Genomic DNA, 14,610 nt, shown 5'->3' on the forward strand with positions numbered 1-14,610 from the left:
GATGCAATTCCACTAGATGATACATTTAAAATCATCTTTCTTCTAGACCGAATAGCAAAAGAAATTCCATGCTAAATAAATGTCTTACCACACCCACTATGCCTATAAACGATGTAAAAACCACCAGAGTCTATAATAACAACATTGAGTATATCATCGAATACTAATCTTTTCTCATCCGTCATCTTTTGTTCCGTATATAAGTTTGTATTAGTCAACTCATTTGTGTTATATGCTAACTCCTCCTCTATTAGCTTATTCTGTAAAAGGCGAATATCAGACAACTCAGGATATGGCATTGATTGATAGTCTCTTAAAGACCTCACATTGCTATTGAGTATCTTCTCAATCTCAATAAGGCAAAGTTTTTTTAATTCGTCATCAGTCATGTTTAGTCCTAACAAAAGCACATGATGGTTTTATAAAATATTTAATAAGTAATTTCAAAATAAAAACCATTAATATTATTAATAAAAATAAAGTAATTAGAGAATACAATCTTGATATAAAAAATACATAGTGAAATACCTTGATTTTTCAATGCTTTTCTCCTCTCGTATAGTATTCCATTAGCTAATAATGTCCAAGTTGCATTCCAAACACGATCTGGTTTGCTAACGCTATTAGATATCAGTAGCATCACAAATAGTTTTCTCAATTGATGACCAGATGCAAGTTCAGCTACCTCATTAATAGCTGTAATGAATTCCCTATCGTCACACAGTAGTCTGGTGGAATAGCAAGCATCTTGGAAGTTAGAATATGTAATCCCATTAACTGTCCTAATAGACTCATATGTTGTGCAACCTCTCTGAATAGTTAACAAAATTCTCATATAGTAGATATTACCTGTACCTGGTGGAACATAGTTTAACCCCCCGATAGAATACCCTCTTTTGCGTGGATGCCATTCCCTTATTTCTTTATCATAAATAAATTGATATGGAAATTCAGCATACGTCAAAGTTTGACCTGCTTCAAATTCTTTGTTGGCCTCCATCCATGTTAAGAACATCGTACATTTTCCTTCCTCTTCTTCCACAATTTCCTCAAGATCGTCATCATTTTAAAGATGATATTTTGCTCTCCAGAAAAATAAAAGGTTAATCTCATCACTAAAGACCATCTCTGATGAATATCATAAGCCAAATTTCTTCACACAACTTCACATGAAGACAAATACCTACAATCATAAAATTGTTTGATCTCATCAATAACTTGAGTATCCTCTAAACTGAAATTTTCCTTCAAAACTCCAACTGCTACCCTGTCAAGACCTTTATTCATATACTTGAACAAATTTTTGATAACATTTGACTTGTTGTAGTATTCTATATTAACAGGCGCTTGATAAGACATCATCAGCAGATATGCATTGTATGGAACCACATTCCTATTATCCATATGGACTCCTTTCTTCTCAATAACTACTCTTGTGTCTCATCTTCTATATGATGGGTATCCACTATCATCGATAATTGCGGTGCTTGATAAACCCCAATTTTGTGATTTATCTTGTGTTGACTTTAGGAAATTTTATCAACTTATCTCACATTTATTCAATGAAATAGTATGGTTTTTGTAATTCTCCCTAATTTGTGCTTAAGAGTAAAAATATGCTTTTTAGCCCTTAAAATAGCTAAATTTAATTCACTTTAATTCCATTCAATATCTTGATATGTTTGTTGAGTGATTTCAGGTTTATAAGGCAAGTATTGGATGGAAGAAGTGAAGAGAAAAGCATGCAAAGTGGAGAATTCATGAGAAAATGAGGATTTGCTAAATTGAAGGCCACGTGCACGTGTCACCCATGCGTACGCGTGAGGAGGAGATTTGTCAGCGACGCACACGCGTCACCCACGCGTATGCGTGAGGAGGGAATTTGACAGGCGACGCGCATGCGTCAACCATGCGCACGCATGACGCTGATCACGTAACCTCATTAAAGTGAATACACTGGGAGCGATTTCTGAGCCTTCCAAGCCCAAATCCAACTCATTTCTGAGGGTATTTAATGCAGAATTCAAGATTGGACAAAGGAGGAGAAATTAGATTAGAGTAGGACCATGTTTTAGGGTAGTTTTCTAGAGAGAGAAGCTCCTTCTTTTCTCTAGAATTAGGGTTCTTAGGTTAATTTTTTTCTTAGATATAGGCTTAATTTCTTATTTTCATCTAGTTTTCTTTACAATTTCTTATTCCTACATCTTTGTTCTCTTAGTTTATGGTGTTAATCTTCCTTTTATGTCACTTTTATGTTTATGAACTCTTTGTTGAATTTAATTTTCTTTAATGCAATTTAAGGTACTTCATGTTATTATTGTTTTCTTTGATTGTTGATTGTTACTTTTCTTGCATTGGGTAGTTATAGATTTATTATTCTTGCACTTTTATGATGCTTTCCTTTTATACCTTCCAAATGTTTGACAAAATTTTTGGTTGGATGTTAGAGTAGTTCTTGAGCATTCTTGGCTTGGAAAGAGAAATTAGGCAATCTTGAGTCATTAATACCCAACTTATGTTGGTGATATAGAGTTGTTAGTTAATATTGTTTTTATTTACTCTAATCTCTTACTAATTCAATTAGTGATTTGATTAGAACTTTTGGATTGAGATTAACTAGTTCTATTTTACTTTCTTCCTATATTGAAGATAACATTGTACCTTCTTCCGATGTTGAAGATGACTTAATAGGATTAGCTCTTGTTAAGTATTGTATTATGATTAATGACTAGGATAGAAAGTCTAGATTCTCAATCCTTGTCATGAATGCCTCTTTTTAGTGATTGTTATCTTTAATTGTTTTCTTTACTTTATTGTTATTTAAATTCTTGCCTTTTTAATTTCTTGTTTTATCAACCCAATTCCTGTAAAACTCAACCAATAATTAGACACTCGATTGTGATTCCTAGGAAGAACGACCTGGGACTAATACTCTTGGTTACTTTTATTGGGTTAGACTTGTGACAACCAAAACTAAACTTTGATGGAGGATTAGTTGTTAGTCTAGACTATACTTACAACGAAGTGATTCAATTTTATTGAGAAATTCTAGATCAATACAAAATCCCTCTTTCAGTGCTACTGGATATTTTGGGATAACATTTGGTGCAGTATCCGTCTTTCATGCAGAGAGATTTTGAGAAAGTTCTATCACATAGTCCATGAATCATATATGTAGATATGTAGACACAATTCTAAACAATTTCGGGTACCAAATAGGATCGGACGAATCTGAGGATACTAACTGGTCAATTTGAATTGTCGTTGTTACCTTGTGGTCTCCACTCAACCATAAAAGAATGTGAACAGGGGTGGGCATGGTTTGGATTTTTATAAATCCAAACCAGATCCATTTCAGAACCAGATTTATGGTTCATAAATCCAAACCAAAACTGAACTGAAAAGAGAAACCGGTTTTAAACCGGTTTAAAAAAATAAAAACCGATTTTAAACCAGTTTTAAAATTTAAATCCGATTTTATTTATAAACTGGTTTTAAATCCAGTTTTACATATAAAACCGGTTTTTTTTAAATCCAAATCTAAAATCCAATTTTAAATTCGGTTTTTTTTTAAATCCAAATCTAAAATCCGGTTTTTTTAATCCAAATCTAAAATTCGGTTTTTTTTTATAAAATCCAATTTTAAAACCAGATTTTTTAACCAAAAAATCCACTTTTAAAACCAGTTTTTAGAAATTCAATTTTCAAACCATAATTTTTTTAAAAGTAAAAATTAATACTAAAGTCATTTTAAAGTGTATAGATTCATTACAACTAGAATTTGGTTCTTTATAAATCTAATGACAATAACTAATCTATATAACATTTAACCATACTCAAGACATCAAAAGAATACCACTAAAAAATCTCTCTAAAACAACAACTACAAAGTATCAAAAGATGCCAAGTTGCCAACAAAATCATCAAACAACCACAACCTTTGAGGAAAATATATCTGCAAATAACAAAATATACCTTTGTCATTTTAAAACAAATCTTTGAATGAAAGTATTAAACCAAATGAGAATATTAAGCATACCTAGTCATCATCAAGATTATCAATTGATGCCGCCATAGAGCAAGCACCATCATTAGAGGAAAATATATCTGCCAAGGGAATCAAATTAATTATCAAGTCTATATTCAACAACTTTTAATTGGTAACTAATACCTAAATTCTAAAATAGAAAGATAACAAAAACAAAAATAAAATAAAATGAGAAGAAATATGAAACAAATTTTATACCTTGATCAACTTGTTGAAGAACTTCATCATCATCTAAAGCAGAGAAAAGATCTTCCTTAAGCCAATCTCCTGTGCAGACTAAGGCTTCTACCATTCTAGGTGTTAAGGAACTGCGGTATGGATCGAGGACTCTTCCTCCAGTACTAAATGCAGACTCCGAAGCTACCGTAGAAACAGGTATAGCCAATACCTCACGAGCCATATTTCCAAGAATTGGAAATCGGGTTGAGTTGACCTTCCACCAGTTTAGTATATCGAACTTATGGGAGTATGGCTCGCATTCTTCTTGTAAATATCTATCAAGTTCAGATCTTGTATTTGTTCTGCGACCGGTTGCTTGCAGAAAAAAGCCCATGCCATGAAGATCGGTATTAATGTTGTTGGCTTGAACATCTTGCGTATCAGCTTCACTTGCTTCCTCAGAACTTTGGTATTGCTGATAAAGTAACTTTATGCACTTGGACAACTTTGACTTCAATTCGCCTCCTTTTTCTTCTCCAAAGAAGTAATCCAAGAAATAATTGACATACTCAATCTTTTGCATTGGATTAAGTACGATAGCAATCAATAACAACATATTCACCGAATCAGGATTGTCCCAATACTTCTCATACTTAACCATCATCCTTTCTGCCATTGACATAGTACTAAAATCAACAGAATCACAAGAATGACGAATAAATCATCCAATTGCAAATAATTCCTTCATATACATATCGCTGGTAACATATAAGGTACCAGAAACACGTATAGTGGCATCACTGAACACTCGCAAAAATGGTACAATGGACTCAGCATACTCCCAGTCTGAATCAGAAGGAACACCTCTCCCTTTTCCTCCATTCATCTCTCCTATATAGGTATTATCTTTCAAAGCAAGCAACTCAAATGCTTTGCGATGCTTCAAAGCTACCTCTAACATTTGATAGGTAGAGTTCCACCGAGTCTCAACATCCATGCAAGGCAAGCCTTTATATTGAATTTTTTCTAGTTCAACACACTTTTGAAACCTACTAGCTCTAGATGGAGAAGATCTAACATACTTTACTGCACTACGAATCTTCAAGACTGATTCATCAATCTCTTTCAACCCCTCTTTTACAATTAAGTTTATAATATGTGCACAACACCTCATATGAATAAATTCACCATTCAAAATAATGTTATTCCAAGAATTCAATCGCTGCTTCAGATATTTAATTGCAACATCGTTAGAGGAGGCATTATCAACTGTCACACTAAAGACCCAATTCAAATTCCAATTATTTAAACAAGATTCAATTGTTGCTCCTATAACCTCTCCTGAATGACTTGTCACTTGACAAAAATTAAGTATTTTTTTATGTAATTTCCAATCCAAATCAATAAAGTGTGTTGTCAAAATCATATAAGTAAAATTTTGAATTGAAGTCCAAGTGTCAGTGGTTAGACATACTCTACCACAATTTGCCGAAAGAAAATCTTGCAACTTCATCTTCTCTTCAGCATAAAGAGCTCCAATGTCACGTGCTAATGTAGTCCGTGAAGGAACTTTGAATCTTGTATTTTTGGAATTTCGGGCTTTCAACGAAGCGAAATGGTAGCTCTTCCCCAATAAACATTTCCACAAGTGCCCTTCGAGCCTCCTCTTGGTCAAATTTGGAAGCACTTGGTGAATTTAAAACACCACGCTCATCTATAGTCGGTGTGGTCGTTGTTTTTCTTCTTTTGTTTGAATCATTATTAGGATTTTGCTTGCATCTTCTCAAATGACCACCCATTGAGCTGGTTCCATTCCCATATTGTATTAAGCTACCACAATATTTGCATTTAGCCTTCTTCTCGGTAGCATTCTCTACATCAAAATGATCCCAGACAGCTGACCGATTCTTACGAACACCTGACAGTGGAGAAGATGGTTGAATGCTAGCGGACATCCCTACTGCTTCAATATTACTGTTTTCAGTCATCTTGCTCTGCATATAAAGCAAGGTGTACATAACTCAAAATTTAGTGCCAAACATGATAAAATTAACACAAACTAATGCATGTTCATATATCTCGCAAAGAAAACACGGCCTAAAGATTATGAAAATTACTGTCCTGTACCTCAAAACAGCAAAACAAGACAGCAGCAGTGTTTTATATCAACAAAATTAACCTATCAACGTATAAATTAGTTGTTTTATTGTCACTTCTCTTTAATTTGTGCTAATTTGTTTTATATATTACCTTAGAGTTTTCAATGATCTAATCATATATAACTAAGCACAAGGCTAGAGAACAATGCTATTTGATTTTGGCACAAAAATCAGAACATACTATACATACTAACAAATAGGCTTATTAGATATACAAAAAGTAAAATTAAGAATAAATCTTGAAATCATCATAGCTTGATTTTACAGTAGTGTAACTTTTGCCCCCAGCATATGTATAAATCTCAAAAATGATTTTATTTTTACCAAAAAAAAAAGTTTAAAAGTGAAGGAAAATAAAATAAAAAGTTATGTACTTATGTTAGGATGCATGCACATGGCGGTTGATTTTGGTTCTGTTATGTTTACTTTCAGTCATTCTTTGTGTCCAAGTAAAAAAAAGAAGAAAGGGACATGAAGAAACCATTCTTCAAATGTGACAGTGTAATTGGCCAAAGATCAAAGCAAATAAAAGCATAATTAATGTGAATTGCAAAACAAGCTTTTGATGACTTTGCATATCTTTGACCGTCTAAATGTTCCATACATATGCACACACATTGAATAAAACCAATCCATTTCATCATACACATTAAACAAACCACTTTAAACAAATTATAGTACACTTTAAACAAACACACATTGAATAAAACCAAATTAAAAGCTTGAGAAAAAGTCAAATGGCTAATGTCAGAAGCAGAAAAACTTCACTGAAGCTAGCAAGAAAATAGTTTCGGTTTTCAACAAAATTGCCCCCCCCCCCCCCCCCTAAAGAAAAAAAAAACAGCATCATGCCTCCCAAAGAATAGCACTCTCTAACAAAATGCACTAACTTTGTTCTGGTTGTTCTGGAACAGAGAACTAGAGAACTAGAACAGGGGCTATTACCAAGAGTGAATGCTACTGCAAACTTGATTGGTTTGAGAAAAAAAAAGCATTGACTGTATAATGGTAAGAATAAATGAACTACATTAGTTTCTAGCTATGTAGTCAAATATAAGTTGGAGATAAAAACCTAAAATTATACAAAAAGTACCGAAAGAATCATAGTTGTATTCTTCTCTTTGTTTTTTTTTAATAATAAGATTCTTTTATAGTTCAAAAAGAAAAGGATACAACAAAAGGTTTCATTATGAAGAATAATTTGCACTAAACCAAAAGCTAATATATAGCAGAATTTCTAATTAGAAAGAAAAATCATGTTTCTAGACTTACCAATAGTGTAAAAGTTAATCCAGCCGAAAAGCATATTGCAAAACCATATAACCTCTGCTTATAAACAGAGAGCTTATTAGTCCAACAGTTCACAGATAGAAAGCTTACCGAGTGAAAACAACAAAGGTTTTAAGATGACAAAGATTTCCAGTAAGAAAGAAAACTAGGGGAGGTTGACTCGTTGACACATAATGACATGTTTCAATACAAAATTAAAAGAATATAGAAACAATAGCAACAGATTAGGATAAGTCAAACATCAGCTTAAACCATAGAGTTAATAGATCCACAACTCCTGTGGTTCTAATGGGAAAAATCAACAAAATTGGTGCTACATTGCATAAAGTCCTAACAAACCAATCTCCCACAATAAAAGTAATCTGAATGGGAAACAAATTCATTATTCAAAAGTCCTGTATATGTAACTCTTGACCCAAACAATAATATTCATCACCTTAGAAACACAACCCGTCAAAATTATCTCTGCTTAGTAACAAAGTCAGATCTTACAACACAAACAAGCCTCAAAGCTATACTATACCACTCTTATATAACCTGTATAACTCATAAGTATTCATACCAATAACAAAAGTACTGCATTCATGACTCATCAGTTCAAAGATTTCCTAAGAAATATTTCCCAAAGCATTTTGGTGAAGATATTCATAATCAAACTTAATAAAATAAAAACCTGGAACAGAAAACTAGAACAGGGGCTACTGCTTGTTCTGCTTGTGCTGGAACTGCTTGTTCTGGTTCAGTTTCACTAACTTTGTTGTGCTCCTGGGTGGAAAAACAAAATCTGCACATTCAATCCATTGAAGTGAAGAAGTCAGTATACTCATGAAGGAACAAAACAGAACAAATCAACAAAATAGAAAAAATCTAGATAAAACTCAGAACTCAGAACCAAGGGCAAGGAGGAGGCTTACCTCAATTGATGAGCATGAGCTCCGGCGAGCCACCAACGAAAGAAGAAGAGAGCCGAACAAGAGAGAAGACAGAGTCGCGAATGGGAGATCGAGGCAGAGAGAGAGTCTCGAATCAAAGTGAAGACTGAAGACTCGAAGAGGTAGAGGCCGACGAACCACCGGCGAGCTCCGACAAGAGGCAGAGAAGAAGAGATGTTGACGGTGGCGAAGAGAGGATTTGTCGAAGAGGATTTGTGGAAGAGGAGAATACTCAAAATTAGGGTTTTTTTAAGATTTTGATCTTAATTTGGATCTGATCTGGATCCGGATTTAAAACCGTTTAAATGGATTGGATCAAAAACCAAATTATAAAATAAATATAATTTGGTTTGGATTTTTTTTGTTTAAAACTGGTTTTTTTAAAATGGTTTGATTTGGATTTGGTTTAAAATCCAAAATTTGGATTTTTTTGCCCACCCCTAGTGAACATGTGGCAGGCCTCTTTTTTAAAATTCCATTGTGTACATCCCTTATAACAAAAAGAATACAAAAATATATTATAAATAACCTATCTAGATTATTAAATTAGGAATGATTTTATTTAAAAATTTTAAATATAATTTATAAATAACTTTTTAAATTAATTTATCAACAATATTAAAATTAATTACTTAACAATCTAAGAAAGTGTATTTAAAAATTTAAAAAGTAAAAACCTAAATAGATAATAATTTATGATTTATAAATAAAATTTTAAAATTTTTTAGTGACTATACCTAAGCAAATAATTATTAGTTCAACAATATTAAAAGTTAAATATCTAACAACTTAAAAAAACGTATCTAAAATTTAAAAATTAACAACTTAAATAAATAATAAATTATAATTTATAAATCACTAAAAAAAGTCCTAATACATCCTAACTAACAAAAATTTTCAAATGCAGAATTGTTACGGATATAATATCAACTTACATCCTAGCTAACAGTATTTTTAAATTGTTATATTTTTTAAAAAATTGTTAAAATATAGATAAAAATAATATATTTATTATCACGTAGATAAACTTGAATTAAGAGTTGTTATCATGTTAAAATTATTATCATACTCATCAATTCTTTGTTTTCATGTTGAAACCCTAGAAGGATTTTTTTAAATAAATACACGTTAAAAATTAACAACCAATTTAATTATATAAAAAATAGTTCAAATTAAAAGTTTAAGACATCAAATACTATATTAGAAATTAATAAAATATCAGTAGTGTGAACTGAAAAATAAAATCATAAGTAGTAATTAAATAATATCAATTTATATTGTTAAAAAAATTTTAAATTTCAAACATTAAAATTAAAAGAAAAAACAAAAAAATAACAATTTAAGAAAAAATAATATTTTCATCAAAACAAACAGATATTTTTGACATTATTCTATTAGATAAAATCTAAAGAAAAATTCTAAAACATGTGCATTCAAATTCTCAATTTTATTTTTTGATTTTGATCATCTTTCAAGTTGAGGTATCTCCTTCTACTCCCAAATCTTCGAACTCCGAGAATAATCGCTTGGTTAGCGTAATAGCATTTTTCAACATCTCGGATTCACCATTTATCCACAACTTCATTAGAGAATTCAGATAATAAATTTTATACAAAATACTATGTTAAATTAAATACATTCGTTTCACATTTTATTTTAACTCAATAATATTTTTTGAATGAAATTAGACTTTAACTTTAAAATATATATATTGAATAACTACCTTTGCACCTTCTATTTTCTCTTTTTTAATGACTGAGGATGTCTTTGAGATTGGAAGCAAACCATCGGTATAGTCAATATCCTGAAATTACAATTAATTATTAATTACTTTATATAAATTAGACTATCAATGACCAAAGAATAAAAAATTAATTAATTTTTAATGAAAATTACCATTGTAACTGCACCCACAATTTAAATAGGGTGAGTCTTTCTGAATTTATTTATGAGGTTCATATCATCATTTATTTTTTTAACTTTATAAGAAGGTAAAAAATGTGAATTATCAGATATTTAGATTTTAACAATAAAGAGAAAGATCTTGTCAATTAAGTTGAGTAAAAGTGTAAATGTATCTCATAGATTTTTTTTGCAGGTATTATTTAACATATTAATAATGAAAAAAATAGTTTTAAACTAAAGAATAAAAAAATCATACACACTTATTTTTAAATTGAATGACATTTTTATCTTTAAGATTAAAGAATATCTTTGTGCCATACATAAAATTTTGTAAAACAATCTTTTTTAAAAATTTTAATTTATTACACCAAAAGTAAAAATTCACAAAAAAAAATTGAGAAAGTTATAAATGCATATTACCGTTATATAACTTTATTCTAGAAAATTGTAGGACGACAAAGCTCCATCCTTATTGTTAGAACCCCAAAAAATATTTAACTCTTGTGCATAGTTACCAAAAAGTATATACTCTATTATTTTTCTATATAAAATACAATGTTAAATATTAAATATATTTTTTTAATTAGCAATTAGATACATATGACTTAAAATTATAAATTAAAAAACACTAATTACAACTTAAAAACTAAAAAACAATAAAATTGAACCAAATTACATACATATTTTATATTTTAAAATTCAAAACATTAATAATCCTATAAAATTGTTACAATATTCAAATAAATAATTTATAATTTGTACCATCCAAAATATTAAAATTTATACGCATTACATAAATTTATTGTTATGCATCCTTGCTATAAAAATCATTATCTTAATAGAGTATGTAATATTCGCAATAATAAAAGATACCAAATAAATTTACTATTAGAAAATTGCAAACTGCTCATTACTAACTTTAATGGAACTCAACTTTTTTTTATTTATTTATTGTCACACAAAAACTATATACTTAATACTTAATAACTAAAATTTAAACATTCAGTAAGAAAATTAATATTATAATATTAAAATATCTTATTTCTTAAAAAATTGTTCTAAAAAATTAATTTATACTCATTCATAAAAGAATTAAATTGATTTGCAATTTTTTCGAAGGAATTGAATTGATTCACCAAAAAATAGGTTTAAATTTATAGTTAAAAAATTCAAAAAGAATTAATTATTCATTATTAAATTCTAATTCAATAATATTATACTTGATAGACTTGTAATCTTTTTCAAGAATCTTTTTCTTTTTAATTCTAGCAAAATAGTCAAAAATATCTAAAATAGATTAAGGTAAAAAAAATTGTTGTCAATAATTTTATTAAGAAAAAATTTAATAAGATAAATAAATTTATCAATGAATTTATTTTTTTGTAAAATAATAAATTTACCAACTAAATAGGTGTAATCGAATCTAGAAATATTGAGAGTGTCAAAACTTACAAAACTAAAATTATATTGTGGGATACTTGATAATTTCAAAAGTCTGTACATATTGGTACGTTGGTCACAATTCACCACATATTATTCATAATGTGCAGTCTTGAAATTACTCACATTGCGTCCAACACCAAAATATGTGATTTGATACACCATTCCTTCTCTTAGCAAATTCATGAATCAAGATACAAGAGCCTTCTTAACTGAGACATATATTTTTTCTCCCTAGAATTGAAAAATAAAAATCAAAGGACAATTAAAGTGATGTAAATAAACACATTTGAATTATCGATAATATAAATTTAATATTATTTAAAAAATATAAGAAACTCATGTTTTTATCGAACCAAACCATCTCAATTGAATATGACAACGGAGAATTCTCATAAGTCGATAGTGTCTATAACCTTATCACTCATATACGTACACATAAATTATCAATGGTAGGATTGATCTCGGTAATTTTGTAAACATAAATCGCCATTGAAAAAATATAAAAAAAATTAAAAGGAGTAATTAACTATACTAAGCAAGAAAGATATGGTGCTATGTATCTCTACTTTATACTTTTATAGTTGACTCATAGTCAAAATTTTTGAAACCTAAGTGATTTCGATTTAAATTTAAAATATAAATTATTATTATTACACAAAAACTAATTAAATAATGATTAATTATTATTGTTATTACGTAAAAATTACTAATTGAATAATTACTGATTATTATTGTTATTACGTGATTTAAATAGAAGCATTTTGTTTTTCTAAAAATTTTAATGCCTTATCTTTGGAATATACGATAACAACTTAAGTAAATGATGCATACGTGGATTTCAAAATTTAAAAAGTAACGATCTAAGTAAATAATTTAAAATTTAAAAAATAAAAATTTATATAAAATAATTTAAGCAAATAATGTAAAAATTAAAAAAATAACAATCTAAACAAATAATAAGTTGTAATTTATAAATAAAATTTAAAAAATTTTTAATAATGACATCTAAATAAATAAACTCTTAAACTCAATGTATGAGTGGCACATCAGTAAAAAGTATCTCTATTCGTGTTACTATAAAGATAAAGATAAAGATTATAATAAAGATAAAGATTATTGTTACACAAAAACAAATCGACTAATTATTATTATTAGTAGTACTACTACTACTACTACAGAACTAATTTGCACTTAGTTATAAATTCTAAGTGATAAAACTAATTTGCTCTGAGTTTAAAAGATGATAAAAGTATCTTTTCATTTAGTTATTTAAATAGAATTATTATTGTGAGTTAATACTCAAATTCGTCCCTGAAAGATACCTCGATCTTCATATTAGTCCCCAAAAGATAAAGTTAATCAAAAGAGTCCTTAAAAGATACACGACTGAATCAGATTTGTCCTTCTGTCAATTCGCTTGATGACATGGCTAACGTCTGCTCACATGGGACGTTAACTGCCACGCTGGCAGTGAAGGAAAACGACGCCGTTTTGAGTGAATGTCCCTCTAGACATGATTCGGCGTCGTTTTGTGGGCAGAGTGGATTCAAAACGTTGCAGACTCTCACCCCATTCCATAACAAGTATCTCCATGTTTGGCTCTAAAATGTTTCATCTCTCTCAAGCCATGCCCTAACCCCTCCACCTTGCATTCGAACGTCGCCATCCACGTTTCTCATTGTTGGTTGACGATCAAGAAAGAGTAGGTGTTGTTACTGAGAACAGAGGTCGTCGGCTCTGTTAGCAACATTGATTGTGGAAGAAGCAATTGTGACGGTTAGAGGTAAGCATTAAAGTTTTTTCATTTTTTTTGAGTCAGTTTGTAGCCTGATGACTTAAGGGTGGCGTTTTGTATGTCTCTGTCTGATTTCGGGTAGGGGTTTGAGGAGGCTCAGGGTTTGTGTGACTATTGTTGAAGTGTCAGAATGCATTGTTTTAACTGTCGTTGTGATGATATTGAGTTATGGGTCTTTCATTTTAATGAGGGTTACTTTTCCTTCTTGCATGTTTGTTTTGGGGTTAGGGTTTGTTATGTTATGATTGACAATAGCCAGTGGCAATCTGTGTGGGCTAAGGATGTATTCTTTTTTCTGATTGTAGATGGAAGGTCCTCCAATGACCTTTGTGTTTCACCATGGTGGATTGTTTAAGAAGAATACGGAAGGAGATATGGTATATGAACCCGATAATACAGAGGTGTTGATGGGGGTTGAAGGAGACATGCTTGACGTCTTCTTTGTAAGGGGTTACTATAGGGAGTTGAGTTACATTGAAGCTGGAAACTATTGGTGGAAAGATTCTGGAGTTCCCCTTTCATCAGGGTTGAGAAGCTTAGTCACAGACGCAGACTTGGTTGTCATGTGCAAGGATTGCAGGAGAAACCACAATCTAATCAATATCTACCTGGAGAATTGTATTTCTCAACCTTGTATAGTAGACAATATTGAGGAGGAAGTAGTGAATGTGCAAGCAGAAAGGTTGAAACAGAGGAAGGATTTGGATGCTAAAAAGTGCAGTTCCCAACCTGTGAAAAAACCCACAACAATGGATCTGAGTCCAACAAGCAAACCTCTCACCCCAACAGAACAATCTCACAGCCCAACAAACCAACAATGAAGCCCATGTCTGAGCCCAACCAACCAAAGGGATGCCGTGTATGCATGCAATCTCGGGT

At 30.5% G+C, this 14,610-nt stretch overlaps 1 protein-coding gene across 1 annotated transcript; it reads right to left on the minus strand.

Moving 5' to 3' along the window:
- Positions 1-4,928: 4,928 nt before the first annotated feature.
- LOC140183548 (zinc finger BED domain-containing protein RICESLEEPER 2-like) lies at positions 4,929-6,195 on the minus strand. The gene is made up of 2 exons (XM_072231997.1): positions 5,753-6,195; positions 4,929-5,484 (listed from the first exon to the last, which is right to left on the minus strand). Exons 1-2 carry the CDS (start codon positions 6,193-6,195, stop codon positions 4,929-4,931), a joined length of 999 nt encoding a protein of 332 aa, XP_072088098.1.
- Positions 6,196-14,610: the final 8,415 nt, after the last annotated feature.

Source organism: Arachis hypogaea, chromosome 3, assembly GCF_003086295.3.
Source record: "Arachis hypogaea cultivar Tifrunner chromosome 3, arahy.Tifrunner.gnm2.J5K5, whole genome shotgun sequence".
Taxonomy (NCBI): Eukaryota; Viridiplantae; Streptophyta; class Magnoliopsida; order Fabales; family Fabaceae; genus Arachis; species Arachis hypogaea.